The sequence below is a fragment of the Taurulus bubalis genome, assembly GCF_910589615.1.
Source record: "Taurulus bubalis genome assembly, chromosome: 15".
Taxonomy (NCBI): Eukaryota; Metazoa; Chordata; class Actinopteri; order Perciformes; family Cottidae; genus Taurulus; species Taurulus bubalis.
In genome coordinates, this window is record NC_136603.1 from 22274821 (window position 1) to 22302166 (window position 27346).

Below are 27346 nucleotides of genomic sequence, written 5' to 3' on the forward strand. Positions count from 1 at the left end.
GGAGTTGTTTGTTGCGCAAACTATTCTTAGCAGCGGGGATGAGCGTCAACACTGCCTTTTCCTCCTTCCCCTATCTCCCTCCCTCCACTCATACGTGACATTTTGTGAGAATTTCCTCCCAGAATACTCTCAGGCGACAACCTTTTTTATTTTTTTTAAAAATATAAATCTTCAGACCTCAGTGAAATTCTAAACATGCGCCCTGTGATATGGGCGCGAAGCCTCTCCTCCATGGTGCGTTGGATGTTACACGAACACCATTTTCAGTGCACATTCCTCCTCCTCCCCAAACAGATTTTCCAGGTTAAAAGGAACATAATGATTTAACAATTGCCACTTCAATTATTTAATAGATCCTGTGAGTGTTTGGAGAGTTGTTCACTAAACGCTGCCGAGACACGCGCTGCTCGTGAGGCGCTTCCACGGCCTCACCCCGAGATGGAGATGGAGAGGGGTTATTATCCTTATTTATTTATCTTAAACCCGTGCTATCTTTGGTGTTGATCAATCGAGCCGCACACGCTTTCCAGATGGTTGCCCATAATAATATGCATAGTGTCTCGTGCAGTCATTTGGACCGGACTCAGACTAGCCGAACCAATAGTTCAAATGACGGAAAATGTTGAACTAACAGCACTTAACAGATGTGGTTCTGACTGAGCCACTCGGCCCTGATGACTAAAGGAGTTTCCCTGTTGGTCCTCTTGTGTCGGGACGAAAGTCCTTTTTACAAAAGTGTAATAAAGTCCAACATTCTTTGGCGACACGTTATCGGCACACAAATCAAAGATCGGAAGAAGAAAAAAAACATGAATTTTGCATTATGAAATATATCCACATACCCTTCATACTTATTAGTTTTCTATGAATGTTTTTAACGATGATCGGAAAAGGGGTAATTTGGGAAATCCGAAACCCGTCCACGGTGTTACCTCATTATTCTGCACCGCATTTCACGCGTTTTTTTGCGTAATTTGAACGCGTTTGTATGCATAAAAGAGTGTTCAGCTCAGCCGCCACAGTGAGGCTATTCCCCGCGGGCCGAGCAGCGCTTGATCCTGACCTTGAGGCCCGCAGCCTCTCATCTCCGGACGGGCCACTACTCATCCCACGGAGATGACGGGCGGCGGGGCCGCGCAAACCCACTCGGTCACCGGCACCGTGTGCACGCTGTGAAGTAATGACAGGCCGTAAGACAGCCGACTGTCTCTTTTGTTTTACGGACCTGAAAGGACAGACCATTCTCTCTCTCTCTCTCTCTCTCTCTCTCTCTCTCTCTCTCTCTCTCTCTCTCTCTCTCTCTATTTTTTTCTTCTGGAAAAGCAGCGCAGACGCATGCCTCCAATGTCGAGCACAGATATTTCATTAAGGCGGCGAAGGTTGCGCTTAGGTTAAACGGAAACGTCCAGAAAGGCGGCGTGTCATTGACTATCTGTGTTTGTTTAAGAGGCTTATTTTATTTTTTTCATTATCACATTTGGTCTCGTGGAGCGCAGACTTTCTCTCTGCAAGAGGAGAAGCTTTGTGTGAGAGCTGCATGTGACGCTCCAGGAAATACGAGCAACGGGACTGGTGTTGTTTCTCAACGGTTGTCTGTGTAACACAAATCCTTCACGTGGCTGCACGCACAGTCCAATCTACGCTGTGGCTTTTTTTCTTCTTTTTCTTTAACCCAAGCACGCACACGGTTTTCAGTTCCGTCACATGCGTCTGTTGTGGGAGCAGGACTGTGGCCTCGGGGAGCTGTTGGGGGATGGGCGCGCTGGGGCAGGGAGGAGCTGCGCCGAGGGGCCCCGCAACAGGCTGATTAATGGGCCCCGGGGTCACGGCAATAAAAGTGGCGTGCCAGCGGCGCGGCAGCGAGGCTCAGGGGCGTTTCTCTGCGATGATCGAGGAGCCAAGTTTCCCTGCTGCTCTCAGCACCGCCGGGGATTCACTTTTACTATTTAAAGGCAGCCCCCTCCCCAACACACACACACACGCACGCACGCACGCACGCGCACACACACACCTCATTCCTGCACTGGCTGTCCTGCAGACATTCATCAATGAGAACTTAAATATGCCCCTTTTTTAAATACAATCTGCCATGTGGGAGCAGTCATTTCACCTTTTACCCGTTGTTTTTTTGTTTTGTTTTTTTACTAGTTTGAGGATTTTGAAACGGCCTCTTGAATTTATCCAGACCACTTTGATGGTATTAAGAAGCCACTCAGGCTCACAAGTGTTGCCATTTGTGTTGCCATTTGGACAACAATATTTCATTAAAAAAGTATATGTGGGTTTTCAGTGTGATATCCTTCACAAAGTATCCTAACAAAGTACATTTCTAAACTGGTACCATAACATACAATTCATAATTCATGCGTTTCTTTTCTTTGAAAGTACTTTAATACAAGGACGTTGTGCTACTACAGACATTGGAGGAATTCCGTGAAAAAACATAAAAAAAATAAAAAAAAACACATTTGGTTTATCTACTTACCCCAAATTGTATTTAGTCTTGGTAAGACCTATCTTTGTATCTTTTAATCTAATAAAGTTGTAAGATCCGGCCCCGATCGGCACCCCGCTGATAAAAGCAACAGATTAAATGTCAGAGACCAATTATTAAATCTCCTAAAATGTTGCACTAATGAATAAATGATAACGATCTTCTTGTGATTTATTCAATATCTCTTTAACATAGAATAATTGCTCTGTTATGCTCCAGTGCTTTAAAGAAATTCAAATATGCACAAAATATTTACAAATAAGACATTTCACACAAAGGAATCGTGATTTTTGTTTTGTTTTAGTCATTTCTCTTGTGATCAAAAACCCAAAACAACAACCTCTGAGTAACACCATTCTCCTTACGTTGTTGCTTCTCAAGCTGAATGTGTACTCATGTAAATTCGACACCGTTGTCTCCTTCCCTCCTGTGTACTTCTGTGCGTTTTCTTTGGTGTGAGAGTTTGTTGATCCATGGCTCTGCGTTGGCGGGCGGCAAATGGTCTCCCACCGAAGTGGTCTCTGATCTCTGATGTATAATCTTCCCTCGCTCTGCTGGCTGAGGCAGCCGGGAGAGAGGGTCAGAGAGGCCACGGAAAAACCAGTGTGTGGGGAACGTGACTGAATAGACGCAGACCCACAATGCACGCCTAGCCCACAGGGTGGGCAGGATGGGGGTCAGGGGAGGGGGGTGGCTGAGGGGTGTTGACGGATGGGAGGGGAGGGGAGCCCACACAGTGCTTTCATCTCGTGTGTGTGTGTGTGTGTGTGTGTGTGTGTGTGTGGCTGGCTTACAATGCTGTCACCTTTCCTTTCTGTCCGCTGGTAGTCTAAATGTTGACCCAGAAATTAATGACGTTGCAATCTTTATTTTTTTTAATCTAATTTTTCTTCGGGAAATTGTATGCGCTGACATTTTTACCCTGTCGATTCTTTTGGCAGTGGGGTTGCAACAAAGCTGTGTGTGTGCGTCAGAGCCAAGACACTGACTGCTAACTGTTTGCTCATCTCCACAGGGCAACATCTGTTCGTGATGTCGATGCTGAGACGCAAACCAACCTGGAACTAAGACAAGGGAACCACATCACACGAAACATGGCAAGTCCCCGTACTGGTTTACACTCATTTGTCGCGTTAGTCATTATTACCTGGAAACAACCATTTGGTCTGATTCACTATGTGCATGCACGCAACAAACCTAGAACAGCAAGCCATTTTTTGTGTGCTTTGTTTTTGCAGTAATTGTTTCATAGTTCATGCTTTCACTGTGATGTTTTCCAAATGTTCTTTTGAGGGATCTTAGTCACATTTACTTTTCTGCCATCCCCTTTTGCCTCAGGTGGATGCAAGGTTGACGCCCCTGGCAGCAATGGGGCTGGACCGAGGCACTTTGATGCACGAAGGTCTTCGTCTCCATGGTGGGGTTGTATACCCAGGCATCAGAGCACTGCCAGTGGAGAAGAGCAGAGACACGTCCTCCCTCCCCCTCACTTATAACAGGGATGGTCTCCCAGAGCTCATCTACAAGCCTGACAGCCCCTTGGACAGTCGTAAGCCGTCTAATGGATACCTGGGCATGTACAAGGGCACTCCAGGTCTCCACAAGCCTGTGCTGGTTCATGGAGCTGAAGGTCTAGGCTTGGAACGCAGAGTAGGGCCTGGAGACAAGGCAACTGAACTGGCCTTGGCAGGCGCTGGTGGCAGCTATCTCCGCCTGCCTTGGCTCAGCCCCTACCCTGAAGCCAGCATGTATCCCTTTATGGACTCATCCAAGTACGCGGCTCTAAACATGTACAAAGCCTCCTTGCTCAGCCAACCCAACCCCTATCTTGCCCAGCACCTGGCATACCCGTCTCTGTGTGCATCCCAGGGGGGCAATATTAACTCTGCTGCTGCCGTGTCCGCTGCTGAGAGGCTCTACTATATGCCCCCCTATCCTTCTTCCCCCATCTCTTCTCCCTTGGTGCCACCACCTATGAGGATTCCTGCAGTGACAGTCGCCCCCACATCCATGGGCCACTGCCAGGACAAGGGGCTTGGTGTTGCGCCTCAGTTTGCACAGCAGCTTCACCAACCGTCCCCTCATGCGCAGCATCATCAGGCTGCCATAGACAGGGACCGGTCCCCTAGCAGGAGCAGCAGACCAGGCCGACCTCCCTCTAGGAAGGGCTCTAACAACAACAATAATACCAGTAGCTCTAACACTAATGCCACCAACAGTGGGAATAATAATAGTCTGCCTACTGATTCTTCTCCTCATGCATCTTCTCGCCTTCCCCAGCCTCCCCCTCCTCCGGCCCTTATTGACAACTCACTGGATTTACAACGCCCAGTTGCTAGAATAGGACACCCACCCACCTCCTCGTCCTCTTCAATATCTTCCTCATCCTCATCCACGCAGTCCATTCCTCATCCATTCTCTGTAAGCAGCATGGCATCAGAGCAGCCCTCTCCGGCCCGACCCAGCTCCCATAAATCTAGACCAAGAGACGGGGCACCTGAGCACAGAAATTCAGGGGTTGAGAGGAGACCCAGCAGGTCACCATCCAAACCCAATTTTGAGAGGCCAGCTCACCAACCCCAAGCAACCAAAGACTCGGCAGAGAAGCCCTTGGATTTGTCTGGAAGAATGCTGGAGTTTGGGTTGCCTCCCAATGGATTCCCAGTTAAGATGGACTCTTTAGCATCTGCCGCACGTTATGGACTGCCCCCGAGCAGAGAGCTCCTAAAGGACAAAAACCTGTCACTCTCTCCTTCCTCCCACCCACACTCTGTGGTCAGCAGCACTTCTTCAAAGGTCCCAGAAAGGCCAGAAATGATAAGCACTTTACACTCCTCCTGGGTTGTACCTAGCCCGTCTCCATCCCGTACACAGCACACACCAGGCTTGCCCCCCTCCCCAAGGCCTAACACAGACCTGGGCCTTTCTCAAGCCAAAGGCTCCTCACCCTCTGTCATCAAACACAAGGGTCTGGAGAGAGTACTTCCTCAACAACGTAGCTCATCCTGTCCAAGGACAGGGGAGCCCAACCATAACGTGTCCTCCACTCAACACTCCTCTATGGTCAGCTCCAGGGCTCTTTCGCCCAAGCCCAATGGCGAGTGGGTCAAACACAGTCCTAGCCATTCAGAACACCCAGGCCACCACAGAGAGGGAACCGAGAAGTCCTCCCACACCTCTAAGAGAGGTGAAACAACTCCAGAACTGTCATCATACAAGAGGCCCTGTTTAGAAAATGGCCACACCCCTGGCCACCTCTACCTTCCTCAAAGTGACGCTTACCTGAACCATAGTTTGGCCTATGCCAATAGATACCTGCACTACCCCATCCCCGATGGCATGGCGCTACACTCCCTGCCAATTGCAGGGAAAGGCCCAGTCTACCCTCACCCAGTATTGCTGGGCAGCAACAGCCTTTACCCAACCCACTTGGCAGCAAAACACCCTTTACCCTACCACAACCTCCCCGCTTGTCCAGGAGGGGAATACCTCACTTATAACTCGCAGGAGATGGCCCATCCCCTGATGCAAACGCACTCGGAAAAGCTGGCAGAAAGGGGAGATGCAACCTTGAAGCCCCGGGGACAGGAGAAATCCCGGGGGGTTGCTGAAGAATGCGGGGGCCACAGAGATCACAGCATTGGGAAAGAGATAGGCGAAGGAAGCCAAATGAAGTCTGATAGGGAAGCAGGAGCACAAGGACACGGTGGCAATCAAAGCAAGCCCCCCTCTTCTTTTGTAACATCCAGAGAAAAGATTGTCTGCATTGACCTTGTACACTCAGACACAGATATTGAGTCTACCCCAACAGTCCACAAACAGCCCTCTGCTGAGACCAACAGCAAGGTTAACCAAAATGAATGTTGTCATAGTAACCAAAATCTGACAAAGACTGAGTACGAGCCAAAACACCAACACCGCCTTTCCCATCCTTATCCCATCCACTCCGGACACAGCCCCACCCTGAAGTCCAATCACACCGATAGACAGGCAGAAACTCCCTTTGGGAAACCAAAGGCTCTTCAGGACACGGGCTGTCCCGGGGTTACCTCCAGCACATCCCCGACTCCTCCAGGCCAGTTCGCCCAAGCCGAGGAGAGCCCGGAGGAGCGGAGCTCCAGCCCAGACCTCGACGACCAAGACCAGAGCACCTTGCGCTGCGCCCGCACATCTGGGGAGCGCAGCTCTGGAAAGGACAAACGGGACCGAGACTGCCGAGCTCCTCACTTCTCTGCGCACTGCAGCGATGTGGTGAAGGAGGAGAGGGCGTGTGAGGGGGAGACCGAAAAGGAAGACAGCATTGTTGACCTAGGGGAGTCTCAAGGAGAAGGGGATTATGACGACGACGATGACGACGACTACGAAGATGGCCTGACGTCACCGAGAGGCTCTCGGAGATCCAGTCTGGCCAAGAGGATCGCTAACTCCACAGGCTACGTTGGCGACCGCTTTAAATGTGTTACCACTGAGCTGTATGCTGACTCCAGCAAGCTGAGCCGCGAACAGAGAGCCCTACAGGTAAGGCCATTAACACTTGTGTGTTTGTGTGTGTGTGTGTGTGTGTGTGTGTGTGTGTGTTTGTGTGTGTGTGTGTGTGTGTGTGTGTGTGTGTGTATGTGTATGTATACAGTACAGGGTATATTGGGCTAAATTTAGTGGTGGGCTTGAAAGAGGTCATAATGATCAATGTTTCTTGTGTGCAGACTTTTAAAACATACCTTCAGTTCTGACATCCACTCAGAATACACCGCCCCACAAGGGCCGCTGTCTTTACTCCCTTGCTGCTATAAAGAACGGCCTGTAGAGCAAACCCTGCATGAAATTGTCCCACTCCACATTAACAACTCAGTACAGAATAATATAAATGCTGTTATGCCACTGTCCTGGCCATAGGCTTGACCTTCCCCTCAGTTCCATTGTCCTAGTGAGCTGGTGTAAGGCCAGTTGAGACCCTCTTTCAGGGGGGAGCAGTTCAAAGGTTAACCAGGGCTGCCATCTCTGTATGTTGATTAGCGAGCAGTCATTGTAAAGGTTATTTCCATGCGTGCACGTTTGTGTGTCCGTACGTGCTTGTCCTTGTGTGACTGCCTTGGGGCTAAAGCATGCGTTAGTGCTGACTGGTGCTATAGAGCCGCGTACTGTAGTTTCAGAGCGTGACTGTGGCAGCCTCACAGTTCACGCTGCCTTCGGCTATGCTTAACCTCGAGGTGAGGGGCAGCGGAGGGCTTGCAGCGTGCTTTAAAAACCAGCAGCTGCCCTCTTTGGGGTTCCTCCTAGGCTTTCTGCATGCACACCCTCCCTCGCCGCCAGTCGCTATCCTCCCCTAACCCTCCTCCCCCTGATGGCCTAACGCTGCCCTGCCTGGTAGCTGTCCAAGGACATAGTTCTCCTCACCCCGTTGGCTGAAAGACCCTCTCTCCTGACACACATCACGTTACATCTATAAACGCACCGCTACAGCATCACGCCCCAGCATTCTGATTCGTACACACTTCATTTTTAGAACCCTATGCTACATTATCCACGCGCTCCGAGGCGGATATCCTAATGGGTTGCACATGTCTGTCTATGTTGTGTACGCGCCTTAGAAAACTATGGTTTTGTCTGTGTCATGCTTGTCAATGCACAGCTGCAACACAAAGCTATCAAACTCTCTATTTCTGGACATGTACAAAATGAGATGTGGAAGTCTATTTGGTATTTTTTTTATTTATAATTTAAAAAAAACAGACTTCTCAAACTGGATCAGCGTTATCAATCACGCTCAAAATGAACATATTGTTTCGATTATCTTTTTCCAAATTTGTCACTCGTGCAGTTCAGAAATCCTTTGATAGTTTTGATGCAGCGTTAATCGACCTGTTGAGTCACTTTAATTTGATTGTGTCATTTTGTGGGATTGTGGCTGCCTATTGTGTGTTAATAGAAACATGTGGAGAAACGTAACATAAAGTCATAAAAAAAAGATGAAATGATGGACAGATATATTGAGCCCCCCATTCTAATTGCTTAGATGGAAGTCATATCACGAGAGGGGAGTAATATAAGTCAACCTGCAGCTAACTGGGAGGTCAGTTCTTTACATTTCTTATCACATCTGCCTCTGACGGGCTCTGTCTCCTTTGTACTCTGTATCGCTGCACATTCCTTTTTCTCCCCACTCCCTTCTTTCCTCTTTTTCCTCTCCTCTCTCTGCCTCAGGGCTTAGATGTATATGTTTCCTAGCCATGTTTATGTTTAAGGAAGGGAGATGCCAGGATTTAAGCCCCAGAGCGCATGGACTCACAGTGGCTGCAGTAGTCTAATCTGTGTCTTGATGCCATGCCTGTGATTTATCTGTCTACCTTTTTGTCCTGTGTGCGTTTTGTGTGTGTGGGTTTAATTTCCTTGGCATTTTTTTTTTTTGATTTTTTTTTTTTTTTTTTTAAGACGATGTGATTTCTGACGCAATTATTATTTTTTTGCTTCTGTAGCTGTTGAGGCCAGATTGAGGCTTAGAGAGGTGTGTGTGTGCGGCGTGGGCAGACGATGAGTGGGTTTCATGGGTTTTTCTCTGCATTTTTGTGTGTGCGTGCGTGCGTGTGTGTGTGTGTGTGTTTGTGTGTGTGTGTGTGCGCGCACAGCGGGCAATGATGCGGTTCTCGGAGCTGGAGCTGAAGGAGAAGGAGGGCGGCGGTGTGTGCGTGTCTGCCTCGGCAGCGGCAGCAGGACGGGAGCTGGCAGACGGCCAGCTTAGAGAGCGAGTGCTGGAACACAGCCAACACACCACCAGGCAGGGAGAGAGGGAGGGTGAGTAACCCAGCACCACACACACAAACGCACACACACGCGCACACACCCGTAATGCACGCACACACACACACTTACACAGCCACTCTGCAAATGAACGCTCAGAAAGGAACACACAAACAATAGGCGCGCGTACACGCTCACATGCACTGCAGCAAACGCTGAGGCAAGACCGGGTCACTCTAAAAAAAGACAAGCGCTTACACACACACACACACACACACACACACACACACACACACACACACACACACACACACACACACACACACACACACACTCTTACACAAGCTAGGCAGCGCGAGCGACCGAGCCGGCAAGAGAGACGGAGAGGGGGAGTTTTATTTTCAAGAAGTCTTTTGTGCTTATCTGCGCGAAGAGACGATCGAGAGGGGGGGGGGGGATTGCGTGAGAGGGAGAGAGTGGGGAGGGTGTGGGGGGGGGTGAAGCGGATGGGAGAGCGCAACGGAAAGAGAGCGAGAGGGGGTGGAGGGAGGAAGGGAGAGAGTTGCGTTGGCTAGGAGCCCAGCTGTGTGTTGGAGCGAGGCCGCGGCTGACGTGTGAGCCTAATTATGGCACGGAGACGGAGAGGAGGGGGAGGGGGAGGGGGGGAGTCACGCTCAGTGTGAGAAGGGCGTGGTGCGGTCATGCCGTGGGGGATGTGGGGGGAGGGGGCATGGGAGTCGCCAAGTGCAGCGAGTGCGCAGGACGTGTCCTCGCCTCCTCGCTGGAAGTGCGAGCGGCGGCACTGAACCGTCGGCCCGTTGGCTCGGCTCACATCAGATTAAAAAGTCTTTACCCCATCAAAGTTTTACTGCCTGTCTTTAAAGCGGAATAAAAGCTGGCTGCTGTTTAACTGGCATCCTCCCTCTGTCAACCCCCCACCCTGTCGCCCCCTCCCCGTGTGTCCCTGCTCTCCGTCTGTCTGTCTGGTTTGTGGCGGTCTGTCTCCCTCGCATCCTCTCCATTCTCCTTCCCCTGCCCCGCCCACGTTGCCCCTCCTTTCTGTCTCCGCCTCCCTCAGGTGTCCGGCCGGCCTACGCCAACAGAGTGCCAGTCCTCCAGAGGTGCGGGGCCCTGAGCGAGCCCTGCGTGTCCCCGGGGGTCCGGCAAGGCGGGCTGATCGACGGGGCCAGGGCGGTGAAGAGGGAGCCAGAAGGGGGTCATTGTCTGCCCCCCACTTTGACGCCGGCGCAAGGGTACCCTGAGGCCAGCCCCGGCTTCAGAGCCAACCGGAAACGCCAGCTTGGCCTCAAGGCCGAGCAGGAGGACGCTGAGTGGGAGGAAGGAGACAGGGTGTTCTACCCGGAGAAAAGAGCCAAGCTTTCTACGGGTAAGAATATCTTGAACACGCTTCATCGCCCACATGCCACTTCCATTTCCCCTCAACCCCCCACCCACCAACACCACCTCTCATTTCTGCTTTCCGTGCATCTCTCTAATTCTGCCCACGCTTTCCCCTTCATCCTGCGTTATGCTGATCACTGTCTCGTCCCTCGTTCTTAAAAAAGAAGTTATATTCCTTTTGTCGCTTCCTCTTTCCCAATCAATTCCACCTTCAACCTGCTCCATCAACCCCCCCCCCTTCGCCTTACCACCCTCTGTCCCATCTTTCGCTCTGTGTGGCAGCCAGCTCAGAGGAGTGTTTAATCCTGCCTTTGAGCGGAGAGAGAAGCGAGGGAGAGGGACAGCCATTCTCTCTCTCTCGCTCTCTCTCTCTTTCAGCTCTGCCGTTCCTCCGCCGCGCTTACCCACCCTCTTCAAAGCTGCTCTTTTCATCTCCTTTTCTTTTTTTCTTTTTCCCTCATCTGTTTGGGTTTCCTTTTTTCTTTTTCTGGCATGCGGTATCGTGCTCGCTCTCCCCGGCGCTGGCAGACGAGTCAAATACCCGTCCCCCGTGAGTTTCAAGGGGGAGAACTCTCCCTCTGCTTCTCCAGTCGTTATTGCTTTGTGTCTCCGCCCGGTTCTTGACTTCTCTTCCCCTTTTTGCTCCGCAATCTGTCTGCTGCCTCGCGTCCCGCTCGCTGCCTCTCTGCGGTCGCGGTAGACATCGTGCTTCACACGGATGTCGTGATTAATGGCCTTTGTTCTTTGGGCTCAGTTGTCGGAGGGTCGGCAGGTCTGTACGTACGATAAATAGTTGTGACCGAAGACCTACACGGACACTTTGAATAGAAACTGTGGGGGTTCAAGCTTCCCCACAATGCATCCCTGATTAGGTTTTTCATGACCTTTCTGTAAATGAAGGATGTTTTCTTCCATCTCATCTTACAAACATAATAAATTCTGCGTTTGTTCTCTGCAGATGAGCGTGAGCAGGCCGGCCCCGACGACGAAGACGACGACGACGAGGTTCGGAAGCTCAAAGTCTGCATCGAGCTGAAGGGCCTGCGGCTCAGCAAGCCCTCCCCCGACGGGCCCCTGATCAAGCAGGAGAGGGCGTGGCCCCAGCAGCCCCGCTTGGTGTCCCCGGTCCAGAGCCAGCGGGAACGCAAGATCCGGCCCGGTGAGCCGGAGGACAGGGCCGCCGCGGCGCACAGAGCCGAGATCAACAGGAAGTGGGGCTGCGAGAAGCTGCTGAATGGTAAGAATGAGCCGTCAGCAGCGCAAACCGCCCTGCTGCTGCATCCGAGTTCATCTCGGGTAATGGAAATCTATCTTTGGCTCACGTTTCACTTTCTGACTTTGGGGCGGTGGGGGGGATTTCCCGTGAGCCTTCTGGGGGAAAGAACAGGAAGTGAGGTAGAGGATACTTCCTCCTGCCAGAGGAAAGGCTGGGGTGTCACTAGACCTGAGGACTCCCTTGTGGGTGTGTGTGTGTGGGGGGGAGCTGGTCTTCAACGGTGAAAGTGCGAATGAGAGAAGTGGCTGTTGGAGATATGCGTGGGCAGGTGTGACTAATGTGTGATCAATGATTATTCTCTCTTTTCCCCCCCTCAAGACCAGTTACAGAGAAGGGGGGGGGGCGTGTGTGTGTGTGTGTGTGTGTGTGTGTGTGTGTGTGTGTGTGTGTGTGTGTGTGTGTGCGCGCGTTAACTTATTAAAACCAGGGCTTTCCCTTGTTAGAGGGAAGCACAGACGAAGAGAGAATAAAAGAGCATGAGAGAGATTAAAGGAAGTGAGTAAAGCAGGGGAGATTTGGGTTTCATGTTTCCTGCAGAAACCACAGGTTTGATTGGCCACTGATTTTATTTATTTATTTTAGTTATTTTTTTTCACTCTTACCTTTTTTTAGATAACATCACCCTGGCAACAGCCGTGTTTTTACAATGATTGTGGTTATTCCACCGTGTGTGTCAGAGCTGTGGTCTTTTCTTCTTCTCCTTTTTTAATTTTTTTTTTCCCCAGGACTCCACTAATCGGATAAAACGCATTCTTCACTGTTAAGAATCTCGCATTCTGAAAGGTTTCTGTTGCTACAGATGTATAACTCCACTTCCCTCCTCGTTGGTTCTCAGCCGAGCGCTGATTTCACGGAGCGCTCATGCTAAAGGTCCCGGCGCAACACGGACCACGTTAGAGTTAGAAATGCTCCTATGGAGGAAACGCATTTCCCGTTGAGCTATTAAACAGCGTTTTGACATTGTGGTTTCAAGGGCAGGTGTTTATTTTTCGTGTAAATATGTATTATTAGAGGCTGGAGCTAGACGGCGCTACATTTGTTTAAGGAGATTACTCATAGCAGTGTCCTTGCTGCAGTGAATGAGTGTGCACAAGTTACGTTGGGGATGTTTATATGAGCCCGTGTGTGTGTGTGTGTGTGTGTGTGGTGTTTTTTTTATTTTTTTTGTGTGCAATTTTATTTTTTTTCTGAGCGAGCAGGCATGCTGCGCTCCCAGACAGCTCTGTGCGCTCATTAATAAACCAACAGAGGGTGAGAGATGGCCTTGCAATACCTTCCCATCCTCCCCTTCTCCTGAGCGCTCACACTCTCTCACTATCAGCCTCTCACTCCGCCAACCCCCCTCTCCTCCTCCCCTCTTCTTTTTGCTCCAGGAGTAGCTACTTCTCCCCTCCCCCCCGGCCAGCTGAAGGACAGAGCGCACCCGGCGGGCCCCTTCTTAGGTGACCGCGGCCTCAAGGAGCCCAGGAGGGGGCCCCCCTCTCCAGCCCCGGAGTCGTGCGTGGGAGGCCCCCCTTGTGTCAAGCCCCGTCGCCATAGTGACACGGACAAACCCAAGGGCAAGCGGCCGTGCAAGACCAAGCACACCAGTCAGAGGGAGCGAGAGCGGGAGAAGAGGAAAGAGGCCACACCTAGCAGCCCGCGCTGCGCGGCCGATCTGGGAGCGGCGGAAGACGACAAGGTGAGCGCTGATAGGGCGACGGCCGCGGTAACGGGCGGCGGGCTGTTTGCAGAGCGGAGTCTGCTTCAGTATGCCTGTCGGCGCCTCTGATTATGCAGCTGGGAGAGGGAGGGAGGAAGGAAGTATGTTTACAATGTTTAGAGGGCTGCTGGAGCTTTGACCTCCTCGTGCCCTTATCGACTCCCTGCGGAGCCCCTGCACGCACGCGCGTTTGTCTCCGGCCCTTAATTGTCGGAACGTGTGTCATCGACGGCGTTTTTGTGTGTGCGCGAGTGTGCGTGCCGAAGGCCGCGAGTGTCTGCGTGTTTGCGAGCATTCCTGACATAACAACAAAACCCCGGAGCAATTATACGTCGCACTCAGTGCCGAGCACACAAGGCCGCGCACACACACACGCACACACAGACACACACACACACACACAGGCTCCCTCACTCAGACACACAGGCTCTCTCTCTCACACACACACACACACACACACAGGCTCCCTCGCTCAGACACACGCACACACAGAGCGAGGAATGTGGCAGCCGTGGCGGAGCGTATGAAGCGCTCGAGTTCAAACGAGAGGAAAAAAAAGAAAGGGAGCGCATGGGGAAAATTTGAGGGGGGAAAAAAAGAAGGAAAAAAAAAGAAGGCTAGTTGTTTTCCGCCCGCGCTGCTCTCCTCCCCTGCTCCTCCTCAGCCTGACAGCTGCTCCGACATGGAATTCCACTGAGAGGACACACACACACACACACACACACACACACACACAGGCAACTCCCTCTCTCGTGTGTTGCGCTCCGAGGGCTCTGTTGTTTTAGCGGTCAAAGAAAAGTGGCGTGCCAACCTGCAGTGTTTTGGGGCGGGAGCAGCCGGTGTGAAAGCGTTCGCTGACGCATCGCGTGTCTCCATACACAATAATCTCACAATAATCTCACAATAATCACACATCGACATATAGGCTGTATGTGGGCGGCGGTATATGGAAGAAGTAATGGCTTTTTGAGCTTGATTAAAAATATGATGATTTAATTTGTTGGGCCTTCTAGTGGCACAATGTCATATACTTTTCCCATCTTTTTATTTTATTTGCCACTTCATTATTTCGTAAAAGGAACTACAATATGCACATACACACAACTGCGTGTGTGTGTAATCTCATCCACGTGCCCTTGAGTGTGTCCATGTGTGCGTGTGAATGTGTCCAGCCTGTTATGTGGCTGTAACTCTCTCCCTCTCTCTCTCTCTCTCCCTCTCCCTCTCTCTCTCCTCAGCTGAGTGAGCAGCGCAGCGCTCCAGGGAAGGGAGCCGCCTCCCCTCATCATTACCCCGGCTCTCCAGTCAAGCCCTGCTCCCCCGCCGCGCTCTGTCCGCCGACCCTGCTGCCCCAGGCGAACGGCAGGGTGTGCTGTGTCCTGCCGGATGAGGCGGCGGTGGCGGCGGCAGCGGGTCTGTACAGGGCCCCTCCTGCCGAGGCCCCCTCGGTGCGCCCCATCCCGCCAGAGGCCCGCCGGCTGATCGTGAACAAGAACGCCGGCGAGACTCTGCTGCAGAGAGCCGCCCGGCTCGGCTACGAGGTAATGGCTCCACTCAGCCGGCCCGGCTCTCTCTCTTCGCACTTACACAAATCCACGCTCTCTTCTTCTCCTTAAATTGAGCTCATTTTCTCCCCCCACTTTGTTCCTGTCTGTGACTCCGGCAGACACGGCTCTTCTTTTTCTTTTCAGTTTTTTTTCTTCTCAAAATTGTCCTTCTCCATCTCATTCTTCTCTTGCATCTGTCCTATTCTTCCTCTTTCTAGCTCACTCGCTTTTTGCATCATTTCCTTCTAGCTCACCCTTACTCGTGCTTTCTTCTGCCATACTCGATTTTTTTTGCTCCTCTTGCCCGCTTCTCTCTCTCTTTCTCTCTCTCAGGTTTCCGCCCCCCCTTCCCCCGCTCTTTCCTCTCAGCACTCTCTTTCTCTTCCTCTCTTTGTGACTCAGATTGTCGTTGGCACCCCTCCTCCTCCTCCTCCCCGCTAGCGCACACACACGCACACTCCCCTCGCTTCCCCTCCTCTTGCCTCGCTCCGCTCTCACATCTCATTAATTTTCCGTGAGGCGAAGTGTGACACACACACACACACACACACACACACACACACACATTCGCACTCGCGCACACACACAAGCACGTGCGTGCGCAGACAGCATGAGGGATCGGTGGGATCATTATACGGAGACGGATGCTCGCTGCCTCTCTCTAGCATCGGGAGTTTTTTCTTTTTTCTTTTTTTTTCTTCTCCTTTCTTTGTGTGTAGCTGCCGATCGTTCGCTCCTAAACCGGATCCTCTCATTCTCCGCACATACACGACACGAACGAGACTGGCGTGCATTCTACTGAATCTCTCAACTCCCATTGCTCCGAAAGCTTTTAATTAAAGTTGGATGGCCCGCCGCCTCGCTCCCCTCATCCCCTCATCCCCTGGTGTTTGTGAGCCTAAGCGTTCCTCCCCCCTTGTTGACAGATTTTACAAATTGATTTATTGATCCAAGTGTTTTTTATGCCACTTGAGCTGCAGATTGTGCCTCGTGTCCGTCCACCCTTCACTCACTCCTCTGTGTGTGTGTGTGTGTGTGTGTGTGTGCGCGCGTGTGCGTGGCACGTGATGATTTTTATCACCAGCAGAGGTATCTTCATAGAACTGTAAATAGGTGCGGGTATCTTTTTGTAACTCATTAACCGCTTGCTTTATGGTCGCGTGTGTTTGTCGTACACATTTATGGTGATTAGGTGTGTGTGTGTGTGTGTGTCCGTGATTACGTGCGAATGCGTGAGTCAGAGTGAGAGAGAGAGAGAGAGCAAGAGTGTGAATGAGAGGTAAGCACTGGGAGTATAATCGCGTTCTAATGGCCCTCTAATGTGCCGTGGTGACTGTGGTTAGCAGTGGCGGCGGCTGTTTTTCTCGCTCGCACGCACGCACACGCACGCACACACACACGGGCGCACACGCACAGGGTGCAGCGCAGCAGCAGGGTTCAGTCAGCCGTGCTGGAGAGAAGCTGGCTCGTCTCTCTGATTTATGCGTCTCTCTCGAACGTTTTTTCCCCTCCCTCCCTCTCCCCCTCTTTAAATTTTCTTCTTTTTTTTTTTTCGTACCCCCTTCGCATTTTTCCCTTCCTGCGCTCCGCGTGTGGAGAGGGGAGGAGGGAGGAGAAAACCTGAGACTACACAAACAAGGCGCTGACCGCTGCGCAAACAACACCCCCGCCTCCCCCATCCCTCCCTCCCTTTCTTTCTCTCTCTCTCCCTCCCTCTCTCTCCCTCTCAGGAAGCTCGTCTCTCACTGCCTGTGTGTGATAAGCCTGGGGCAGACCCCTGGGGCTCACACACACACACATACACACGCACGCACAATGACGTGCGCAGAGAGACACACACCAATTTATGCATACTCACACACACACACACACACACACACACACACACACAAGCCAGTAGACGCACAGAGCGCTTGTCTCACGCTGGTGTTTTAGCGCCGCAAGCTCCGGGCTTATCACACACAGGCAGAGAGATATGAGGGCCTGAGAGACAGAGGCGCACACACACACACACACACACGCACACGCACGCACACACAGCTCACATGCTGATTACAAGCGTGCACGCACGCACAGAGAAACACCCGTTATGACCCAATAAGCACAGGCATCCTGACGTGTTCTCCATATGCTGCACACAGCGACGGCGCTCCGCACTCGCTGTGTGCTGTCGCCCACAGACACGGCCCGCACATGCAAATCCCCAATGCACACGCGGCTCACGTGCTCTCACACACACACACACACACACACACACACACACACAGAAACAGCGTTACCGGTGTAAGCACACGCACAGGGCGCTTCTTTTTCTTTCTTTTTGTTGCATAGACCTGCACATGCAGAGCGCGCCCCGTGCACACGCATGTAATTTAACACGCACTATTCTGCGCCGTTCCCGGTGCCCGGCCGACACCGTGCATATTTCATGTTCGTTTAGTTTCGCGATCCGTGCCTCTGCACATGAAAGCGCACTCTCTCTTTCTTCCTCCCCTCCCTCACTCTTCTTTTATTTTTCTCTCTCTCTCTCTCTCTCTCTCTCTCTCTCTCTCTCTCTCTCTCTGAGCATTTGAAATGGTAATGAGGAGAGATTCTGCGGATGTCTTCATCCCTCTCCCCATCGTGCCGGGGCCCCTCTCGGCTCTGCCCATTGAAAGCTCAGATAAAGGTGCAATCTGTCATTTATTCTCCTCACATGAATCACTACTGATTTTCCTCCTCAAATCCGCGTATGATCCGAGCAAAGAGAAAAAAAAACTAGATCGCATTTCAAGTGCCCAGTCGGACCAGCGTCACACTTTTTGGACCAAAAAACGGCGGCAATTAGTGGATTAGCTTGTGAAGTCGTTTCCCACTGACTTTCTGAGTTCAACTTTGATGAACGTTGACTCGCAAATTTGCACTTTTGACCGATAGCGAACCACCCTGACAGGGCCAACCTTTGAGGGAACATAAAATGGAGGAATCGCGCTCCCAGATCGGCTTCAACCAACCCGTTCAGTTTAATTTAAATATGAATTCCCTTTATCCATTCGAACTTCATCTAGTTAGCGACCAAGCTTGCTAGTTCTCCAACTGGTTGTTAGTTAACTGGTGGCACGCCATTTTGTTTATAGGAAGTGGACCTAGTCACCCGTTGGCTTGTGGACTGATGTTTTGAAGCCTTGAGTTTTATCGTCACCATCTTGAATTACGGTTGTCGCCATGTTGTTTTTGCAACCAGTAAACGAAAGTGACCATGTATGGAATGCGGAGGAGTGACGTCGTATACATGTCTACTAGCTATAGCGACCTGTCAATCACAAAGTAGCCCCGCCTCTAAAGCATCCTCTGCTTTATGGTCGGTTTGACTCTAAATTACCATAATTTACTAAATGACATCATGCTGTATTGAAGAGACATAAACTCATGTTTACAATGTTTACTGAGGGAATAAATCGAGAGAAGTAGTCATTTTCTCACAGATCAAACTTCTTTTTGCAACTGGAGGAGTCGCCCCCTGCTGGTCAGTAGAGAGAATGCAAGTTTAAGACACTCAGAGGTTGCCGCCTGGTGTCATGTTAGCTGTTAGCTGTTAGCTCGCCAAGCACAGTAGCTCGGCAACTAGCGTTCTGGTTATCGGCTGAGACCGGAGGCGTTTATTGAGTATGAATAAGATACGTGAAAACGGGTGATTGTTTTTCAGTTGGCTAATAGCGCGTGCATGCAGTCAGGGTGAGATTAATTAACTCTATCTGACATCCCCAGAGGGCCGCATTCCTCTTGTTACCCCAGCAGTGGCTCAACAGCCGGCTGGCTCACTCCGATACAAACACCCACGCGCTTCACTTGTCTGGGCACGCACCAACGTCACCGCTCAGACTTTTGGCTCTTCATCGTACAGGGAAAGCCACTCGAGCATCACCTGCACATGTAACACACGCACACACACACACACACACACACACACACACGCACATCTGTTGTATTTTAGAAGCATACAAGGCAGCGCTGCAAGGGGTTAAATGTCTGAGTGATGCATTGATTGCAGGCGAGCGCAGGGAAGCATTCTAGAGAGGGAGATTAGAGGACGGAGGGAAAGAGCGAGATGGGGAGAGGAGAGGAGGGGGGGAGCGGTGTCTCATTTTACTGCGGAGGAGTGTGTGTGTGTGTGTGTGTGTGTGTGTGTGTGTGTGTGTGTGTCTGTGTGGCGGGAAGCCGGGGCTCTCGTGCTAAGCTCCTCGCTCTCTCCCAGCGATATTAAACACGGCTTCGGAGGTTTAGCGCTACGCCTCCTCCACAGCCACACATACACACACAAACACACAGCCACACGCACGCACACACACACACACGCACAAACGCACACACAAACCACACACACACTTAGGCGAGCTGCATATCGACACTCTCTACCCGTCAGTCTCTGGAAACACTTGCTCTCATTCACTCAGTCACGCACGCACGCACGCAGGCACACACACACACACACACACACACACACACACACACACACACACACAGTGAGAGAGCGAGTGGAATCCCCCAGAGGGCAGCTTCGGCACAGCGCTCCTGAATCTCTCTCCAGCAGGCAAGCAGAGTGTTGGCAGGGAGCGGAAACCAGTTGGAGCGCTGTCCCACTCCTCCTCCTCCTCCCCCCCCCCCACCACCCGCTCTTTCTCTCGCACTTTTTCCTTGCTCACTTCTTTTCTCTTGATCCCTCTTTCCGCCCCCCCCCTCTCTCTCTCCGCTGCCTTTCGTCATTGTCTCTCCTTCCTCCACGGCTCGGTCGTCCTCCCATCACTCCCACCCCCTCCCCACACACACTTCGCACTTCCAGCCCGCTGCACCCCCACCCCTTCATCTCGTGTTACTATCAGCTGCAGCCCAGAGGACGGCCCGGCAGATTCCGTCCACAGATTCATTAATCTGTCATCTGTCGGGAGAGGGGGGTGTTGCCTCTCACTTTCTTCCGTTCTTCCGCCCTCTCCGGCCCTCTTCTCATCCCTCCGTCATCAGCCTGTTCTCTCTCCCCCTCCGTTGCCTCTCCCTCCCTCCCTCTCGTCCTACCGCCCTGTGCCGAGAGCGAGAGAGAGAGAGAGATAAATACTTGGACTAGACGGCAGGCTAGAATTAGCATAGAAATGGAAGTTTGGAGTCATTCCCCAGGTTCAGATGAGCAGCTTTCCTCCCCTCGGCACAGGACCGACTATGAGGGAGTGTGGACGTATGGGTCTTGCATGCCACGCATATATATATATATATATATATATATATATATATATATATATATATATATATATATATATATATATATATATATATATATATATATATATTTCCACGCCTGTGCACACTAAGTTACAGACACAAACACCTTCCCGTCGTGTGGACACACACACACACACACACACTTGTTTGACGTGGAGCGGCCCCTTATCGACACACTGCTGGCCCGCTCCATGTCTCCCGTCTCCTCTGCGTTGGGTGGCAGCAGACGGCGCTCCAGTCCAATAAAAACCAGTCAGACTACTTAGTGCTGGATGCCCAACTGTCACAGCCCGAGACCAGAGGAAACGCTTCCAGCTCTCGAGCGCCGCCGTCCAATCTCTTTGTTCCGCTCTCATTACGCTGTGCTCGGAGCCCAACCATCGTAACCGGCTGCCCGCAGTGGCGTCCGGGCCCACACACACACATATACACGCACCCACACACACATGCATGCACGCACAAGCGGATTCTGGCAGGCGAAATGCAGTTGAGTCACACTTAGTCTCCTCGATGTGTTTTGGCGCCAGCTCAGGCACGATGGAGCATTTGTGTGTGTGTGTGTGTGTGTGTGTGTGTGTGTGTGTGTGTGTGCGTGTTTGTCCGGCGCAGGAACACACTCACTTCCTCCTTTCCCTAATTTCTCTCCCACAGGATCTGTAAAAGGGAAGGCTTGTTTGCGTATGCGTCTGCTCTGACTTGTGCGTTTGGTCTCGTATTGCTTGGGTTGTCGCCACAGACACACACACACACACACACACACACACACACACACACACACACACACACGCACTAAACCCCCCTCTCCCTCTGTGCTGGCTGTCTCCCTTCAGGAGGTGGTGCTGTACTGTCTGGAGAACAGAGTGTGCGAGGTGAATCACCGGGACTACGCCGGCTACTGCGCTCTCCACGAGGCGTGCGCCCGCGGCTGGCTCAGCATCGTCCAGCACCTGCTGGACTATGGAGCTGACATCAACTGCAGCGCACAGGACGGCACCAGGTAAAAGAACGCCTCCGTCCCAACGCTCACACACACACACACACACACACACACACAATGAGTCCGCACAAACCGCCTGCTGGCATCAACACAACTCTATTTTTTTCTCCCCCCCTGCATGTTCTAACAGGGCAAGCGTCGCTTGAGATTGCTCATAGCAGAGAAATTTCTGGGATTGCTTTTATATTTGCTTGGCAGGAGCAGTGATTTGAGAGATTAGCTGCAGGTTTAAATGGGGAAGGCTAGTGCTTTCATCGCTGTGTTATTAAAAACGTACAGCAGGGAGTCTGTTCGAGGAAACGGATCTGAACGGAGCATTGTGCAGCAGCTCGTATTAAACCATTACCAGATTTTGCAACATTGGCGTGAGGCCTTTTGCCAATAGGAGCCATGTTGGGGACGTGCAGGTGGAGCGATGTCCGCCCCGCTACGGGAGATGGTGTTTTTTTTTTTATGGGTGGGGGGGATAATAAAATGTTGGCAGTGTTCCTGGTCGTGGCTAACGTGTGCGTCTGTGTGCGTCTAAAGGCCGATTCACGACGCTGTGGAGAACGACCACCTGGATGTGGTGCGGGTCCTGCTGTCCTACGGCGCCGACCCCACCCTGGCCACGTACTCTGGCCGGGGCCTGCTGAAGATGACCCACAGCGACGGCATGGAGCGCTTCCTCACAGGTGAGTTCCCAGTCCGATCACAGATCATGTTCAGACGGACCGGTTTGATGAGTTGGATCAAATGTCATTTCCCGGCTCCGAAAGCAAGCGAGGCGGAGGACTTGTGTTTAAGTCAGAAATAATGTTGGTCTATAAATATCCATGATTTAGGAAAATACACATCCAGGTACTCGGAAGCAGCAACTGCACATGCATTTCAATGGATAAGGCTGGTTTTCTCAAGCTAAAAAAAACAAAAAACACTGGAAGTTACAAATTCAAATCTGTCAAATTCACCTCAGGTCACTAAAATGCCCAAACTCCTGGTCAAAAAAGTCAGAGAATATAATCTATATTTCTAAACGTCTGATAGAAAAGACTTGTTTCTGTTGCCTGAAACGCACAACACACTAACTAAACTATTTAAAGTATTTTGCCACGAGCGCAGTCGCTAAAAGCCTCCTCCCTCGTGCAGACAAAGTGGGCCGTGGAGGCCAGGGAATTTTATTTTTTATTGCGCATTTGACCACAAACGAGGGGAATTAAAAATAGATTAAAGGTTTTTTTTCAGCCAGCAGATGCGCAGAGAGTTGAATGCCGAGGTGGGGGCCAAAGGGTAAACGGTTGGAAAGATTGGCTCCCGCCGCTCCGGTCTCGCCTCATCCCCCTGTGTGCGTCCCTCGGCGCTCTGACCTCTGTGCAACCTGCAGTCCCCGCTCTGTAAATCCTCATCCTGCACCTCCCAGCCGCTGCTACAAGACATGTCTGTCTCTGTCGTCCCGTTTCCCCTCCGGCACCCCTCCTCCCTCCCTCTCTCCTCCCCCCTCCCTCGACCACCTGTTAGACGGGGAGCCTCAGCCCGCCGGGTTGCGTGCTGCTGCCTCTGAGCTCCTCTATCTGGTTACTTAGCAACGCCAACTGTGTTTGCTCAGTGTATGTGCGGAAATGGGCTTCGCTCTGGCTGGAGACTCTGCTTTTGTATGCGTGCGTGCACGCGTGCGTGTGTGTGTGTGTGTGTGTGTGTGTGTGTGTGTGTGTCTTTTCACAAGGCCGCCACGCTCGAGTCTGACGCGCTCTGTATTCGGGTTGTTGTTGAGGCTCCTTTATGAATGTTTTGCAGCCGGGTTTGCGTGCAGGAGGGAGGAAATGAGAGCGCGCGCACGCTCCCTCCGCAGCCATCCCCTTCATATTACATGAACATCCAGTTAAACCCGATTATGTGAGAGCGCGGCGTGGGGCTTTAGCGGGGAGAGACGAGCCGCGGGGCGATGAGAGCAGGTGTGAGTTCACGCCCGGCGGGAGAAAAGGGAGATTTTATGCGAGGCAGGCGGCTGGGGAGGGTGGTGCTGCATTCAGAGGAAGAGCGCGGACGCACGGATCGATGGCTGTCGGATTGACGGAGCAGGGGAGCGTGCATGAGGGAGGGAGGAGGGAGGGAGGGAGGGAAGGAGGGAGGAGAGAGGGATCGAGCACCGGAGGGAGGGAGAAAAAAAGCTAGCGAGCGATCGCCGCCCTCCCTCCACCTGGTCCCACTCATCTGGAGGCCGTTAATCCCTCCAAACACACGCCAGACGCCCCACGCCTCAGCGCTGGCACAAAGCCCAGCTCTCGCTCTGCGAATGGACGTGTGTGTGTGTGTGTGTGTGTGTGTGCGCGCGCGCTGAATACACACTTTGCTCTCGCTGTGTGTGCTTATCCATCCAGCTCCCTCTGCTTGTTTGTTTCCAGCCCTCTCGCTCTTTGTGGGTGCGTGCGCGCGTTTGTGCGTTTGTGTGTGTATGTGTGTGTGTGTGTGTGTGGACTCAGCGACTGTGTGTGGTTCTTGTTTGATTCCTGGCAGCCCCGCTCTGAACCGAGCCAGCTCTAACCCAGCGGAGACAGTCGCTCTCCTCCCCCGTGATACCGCCGCTGGCCCCTGACCACCGGGCCCACACACACACACACACACACACACACACACACATTCGCTCTGTTTGTTTCTCTTTTATCTCTCTCTCCCTCCTCCATTTTACTGCGCTCTTTATCCATTTCCCGCTGTAGTCTTAAAGGGCAGTCGCGTCGGCCTCGCCGCCGTCCCCGAGGCCCCGGCTCTTGAATAACAGGCTCCTCTCCTCTCTCAATAGATTATTTCTCCGACCTTCAGGGCCGCACCGATGACGACCCGGGGCTTTATTGGGACTTCTATGGCAGCGCTGTGTGTGGTGAGTACCGCTGCGCATTTAGTTTTAGTGCTTACAAAGCTTTTTTTATTATTATTATGATTATTATTATTTTATATATATATTTATTTATTTATTTTGTACATCTTCCAATGCCATCGTCCTCTATGATAATGGAGATGCTCCCTCAGAATTATTAATGTGTTTTTTCCTTCTTCTTGTGTCTTTCCTGTGCGTCAGAGCTGAGCGAGGAGGGCGGTGTGTATGACATCCTGGCCGACCCCCCGGGCCCAGAGGACGGGGACGAGGACGAGAAGAGGGAGCTGTTTGAGTTCGAGTTCTCCGACCGACCTCTGCTGCCGTGCTACAACATCCAGGTGTCCCTCTCTCAGGGGTGAGCTTAGATCTCCAGAGCGGACTCTGAGTCTTTTCTTACGCTGCGTCTCTGTCGGCCCTCATTCCTAAACATTGCCCCCCTCCCCCCTCACCTTCCAGGCCCAGGAACTGGCTGCTCCTGTCCGACGTGCTGCGCCGGCTGCGGATGTCGGGTCGCGGCTTCCGGCAGGCCTTCCCCCACATGGAGGTGGTGACGGTGGCGGAGGCGGAGTTCTACCGGCAGGCCTCCCTGTCGCAGCTCTTCTCCTGCCCCGAGGAGCTGGAGGGCTTCCACGCCGACAGCAAGGACCTGCTGGACCTGGTGGAGGACAGCGCCGAGCTGGCCGCGCTGCTGGGCTCCACGCTGGAGTGTCTGGACGACCGATGGGAGCGCGCAGGCGACCGGCTGAAGGACAAGGTCAAGGTCATCCACAAGGTGGGCTCGTCCTGACCCCCCGGAGCCGCCGGACCCCGGACCGAGTGCAGTTCGCTTTCGAACCAACCAGGGGTCCCGAGGACTTGCCTTAGTCCCGCTCTGGACCCTGTCCCGCTCTGGACCCTGTCCCGCTCCGGACCCTGTCCCGCTCTGGACCCTGTCCCGCTCCGGACCCTGTCCCGCTCCAGACCCTGTCCCGCTCCGGACCCTGTCCCGCTCCGGACCCTGTCCCGCTCTGGACCCTGTCCCGCTCCGGACCAGCGCTGTACAGACGGACTGACTGCTGGCTGCTGGAGCGTTCCTCCCCGTTAACCGAGGATCAATACATGTGACTCAATAGACTTGATAATGGTCTTATTTTTATAAATTAATATATGTATAAATCAATAAATATATATATAAAATATCAAGAGATTTTCTTTCGGATGTTGCTCACGACTCCTCCGTAAGCTTTTGTACGGCAGCGTGGTCGTGCTGTCCGCCATGAGGAGTGTGCGCGCAGCACATAGTGCATGTGTGTATCTGTACAGATAGGACTGGGACGTGCTGTTGAATGTGGTATTTGTGTTTATAGGAAGCACATGATGTCCTGTTTTTTTTTTTTTGTTTCTCTCCTCAGACTTTAGCGCTGGCTTTGAGCCTCGGGGCTATTCTGTTGTATCTTCTTTATGTTCGAGTTTTGCTTCCCGTTCAGTCTGTAATTTAACACGCAAAACTACACAACTGTTTGTATTATAAAGTTTTAAGATAATGTTGATATTTACCCTTCGGCACAGAGCTTGTATATAACAGGGAGGCTACTGCAGTAAAGTCTTTGTTTTGTTTTTCTTTTTTTGGTGTGTTCATTTTTGTTTTAACTTTGTAATTAAATATCTCATAATTTGTATTTATATTTTACAAAAGAAGTTGCTTTAAAATAAATATACAAACTGCAAGATGACACATGCTCCTGTGCCTCTTTTGTCCTTGCTGGAATTAAAGCTGTGCTGTGAAAACTTCCGTTTTCCCGGCAGCTTTGTCGAATTGAATCTTCTCGCCTAATTATTGAACGCAGCTCCTGTGTCGCCCGGCCGTCAACAACAACAACAACAACAACAACAACCCCATCCTACATTGCCATCTCTCGGAATCCTTAAGTATTGTTGCTGCCATGCAATTCATTTCTGCAGCCATGACTGAACAACTCCCCGACTCCCATCTGCTGCTCTCCGTGCTGAACATCTCGTGGTCTGCAGCGCCCTCTAGTGTCCAACGGTGATACACGGAACGATAACGGGACACCGGTTATGGGTTGATTTAAAAATAATAATAATAATTTAGTAATTTTAGTAATTGCGTAATCCCTGAAATTTGATGACACTTATTTTTCATTATTATTTAATCAACATGTTTTTGTTTGCATATAACAGCAGAAGGGCCCAACAGGCTTCACTCTCTATTTGGTAATATGACAAACTAAAGATTAGAGATGTGCATTTTCCCAAACCAATCACAACATCAACTTATATTTTAGCCTCTTTCAGGCTGTTATTGCTGGTTATGTCTAGTCGGTTTTTATCTGTGTCAACAAATGCCTAAAGAGCAAAACCCATAGAATGGATCAGTCGGGGCAGGGGTGTCTCGGTCACCATGCTCATACTCGTGTTACTACTTTTTTATTTTTTTTTAGCTCGTTAGTTTTCGTCTACCAATGTTTTTAATTATCCCATAAAACAAATGGTTGTAGAGTTTATCTTCTGGCCCATCAGTTGGTGCTCGTGTTAGCTGTATTTAAGGAGTCCAAAGCTATTCTCTGGGACGGTATACGGACAGGATTTATTATAATTCCTATAACTTTTAACAAATCAACAAAAAGCTGACAAAGTCTTTCATTAATTGAATTTCAGAGTGGCAACCAGTCAGAAACCCTTCCTTTGACACATTCCATATATCATTAATTTATTTTACAAATGTTTTAATTTTCTTAAAGTGACATTGTAAATACATTGTAATTGTTTTGCTCCCAACAAGGTGGCCCAGTCCTGCTGGGAGAAGGGTGTCCGCTGGTGTGCCGCTCCTGTTCCAACGGCACCGTGCGGCCTCCTGAAGCAGATGCAAATGAGATGCAAATTAGCTATTTTCATGACCAGTATTACCGTGAATATATATATTTTCTGGCTTTATTGACAAAGTAGCCCAACACAGCGTCTTACATAAAGGATTGTATCTATTTCATCTCGTCCATTGTCTTGTTAGGACACATACAGGCTTTATAAATGAAGATTATGATGTCCGGAATGTCTGAAAATAAATTGTATGTTGTGAATACGCCAAACATTATA

At 51.3% G+C, this 27346-nt stretch overlaps 1 protein-coding gene across 1 annotated transcript; it reads left to right on the forward strand.

Moving 5' to 3' along the window:
* Positions 1–1116: 1116 nt before the first annotated feature.
* On the forward strand, positions 1117–25965 carry bcor (BCL6 corepressor; the record flags this gene model as incomplete). The annotated part of the gene is made up of 14 exons (XM_079230977.1): positions 1117–1172; positions 3510–3591; positions 3833–7012; positions 8508–8564; positions 9118–9283; positions 10308–10616; positions 11589–11867; positions 13280–13587; positions 14847–15149; positions 21236–21402; positions 21931–22076; positions 24179–24256; positions 24455–24608; positions 24710–25965. The coding sequence occupies 14 exons, from the start codon at positions 1117–1119 to the stop codon at positions 25038–25040; spliced, it is 5616 nt and encodes a 1871-aa protein (XP_079087103.1). The 3' UTR covers positions 25041–25965.
* Positions 25966–27346: the final 1381 nt, after the last annotated feature.